At 39.3% G+C, this 1,745-nt stretch overlaps 1 protein-coding gene across 5 annotated transcripts in view; it reads right to left on the bottom strand.

Moving 5' to 3' along the window:
- Positions 1–1,745, bottom strand: part of PLEKHA1 (pleckstrin homology domain containing A1) — a 57,619-nt gene that overhangs the window by 25,748 nt on the left and 30,126 nt on the right. For all 5 annotated transcript variants that reach the window (XM_019642973.1, XM_019642971.1, XM_019642972.1 and 2 more), the window contains exon 5: positions 345–442. In XM_019642973.1, coding sequence (XP_019498518.1) covers positions 345–442 — 98 coding nt within the window. The remainder of the gene's footprint in view (positions 1–344; positions 443–1,745) is intronic.

The raw sequence follows: 1,745 nt of genomic DNA, 5'->3' as shown, positions 1-1,745 counted from the left end.
ACACACACACACACACACACACACACACACACACATCCTCAAGGTAGAATTCTACCGTGCACTTTCCCCTAGAAACATGATTGTAAGCAGGGTTAAAATCTAGAGTAGTTTATACCCTTATCAGGCATATAATGGGTTACAAAGGCATTTATGGGCTGATTTTGAGGGCCTATACTCACCATGCACAAGAAAATGTATTCACGTTACAAACACCTGTCTTTTAAATAAACTTTGAGCATGCAATCTATTGGTAATTCAGTTATTATTCAGTAGGTGTATTTTCAAAATGTAAAGATTTTAATTCCAGACATTAAAACTTTAAAAATAAACAAACAAATACTTACTGTAATTTTTATAGCTTTGTTCAACACATTCACCCATTCTACTAGGTCCTGCTGATCATTAGCTTGTAGGAAATACTTCCTCATCCCTGCATTCATAACTGTTGAGAGAAAAAATAAACTACAACACACGAAATTTTGTGCTTGTTACCTCTAAGTTTGTTTGTAGCAGCTGAAAAACTATGCTAGGTTCAATACTGTGACAAAATGTTAGACCATATATAATACTGCTGTTTCTGCTGTTATCACTCAATAACACAGGCAAAACTCTTATTTTTAATGACCATGTTTTTCATGAAACGAAAATACCACAATGTATTTGGCTAATTCCCTAATGATAGACATTTAAGCTATTTCCAATTTTTGGAATTATAACAAATATCTCAATGAAACATCATATACCTACATTTCTCCGTACTTGGGCTAGCATTTCTATAGGATAAATTTCTTAACCTAGACTTGGCAGATCAAAGGGAATCCACATTCAGAATTTGTATAGATATTGGCAAACTATCTTCCCAAAAGGTTGAATCCCTTTATATTCCTACCACTAGTGTATGCACAGACCTCTTTCATCTAACACTTCTCACCAGCACTGGCTAGTCGCACCTGTGCCACTTATGTACAGGTTTTCAGCTTCCCAACGCTTTGTGACATTGGGGCTGGGAGTCTGCAAACAATTATTTCCTAGACTTGGTTGCTAGCTCGGGTCATTTCTGCTAATGGGAAGTACTGATGGGATACTGAAGGTGGGCAGAGGCGAGGAGAGGCTGCACATTCCTGCTCTCGCGGACCTCCCTCCAGCAGTGGCTGCGGCACACTCGACCAGCTCCTTCTGCCCCCTCCACGGCCTTGCAGCCCCATCACACATCAGTCACGAGCTCCACTGCAGCCCCTTCTCCAAAGGTTCTCATAATACCTCCTCTGCCTTTAGTCTCTCCAGCCCTCCGGGTGGCAGCTGCTTCATTCATTTTCTAATTTGTGGGTTTCTTCAGCATTCCCTTTGTGTTTTTTCAGCCTTCCAAGGTATCAGTAACCAATTCCCTGTAACAAATTCTCTGGTGTTTTTCTGACTAGACCCTGATTAATACAACATTCTCTGACTACCTAATTAGTGAATAATTCTACCTTGTTTAAATTTGAATGTTTTTTATTATTGAGATGAACTAGTTTTATATGTTCATTGCCCACATGTATTTGTTTTGTGAGCTATATGTGTTTTCTTTACCCAGATTTCTCCTGAGTTGTTTATTTATTTATTTATTTATTTAAGATTTTATTGGGGAATTGAGGGAGGGGAACAGCGCTGGGGAATCAGGGGAAGGGGAACAGACAAGTTGCTGTCCTTTTGTTCTTCAGTCTAGTTGTGGAGGACGTTGCTTCACTGGCCCATGTTGGTATTAT

This window comes from Hipposideros armiger, unplaced genomic scaffold, assembly GCF_001890085.2.
Source record: "Hipposideros armiger isolate ML-2016 unplaced genomic scaffold, ASM189008v1 scaffold_74, whole genome shotgun sequence".
Taxonomy (NCBI): domain Eukaryota; kingdom Metazoa; phylum Chordata; class Mammalia; order Chiroptera; family Hipposideridae; genus Hipposideros; species Hipposideros armiger.
Note: the sequence above shows the minus strand (reverse complement) of the source record. Positions and strands in the feature narration are given on the sequence as shown.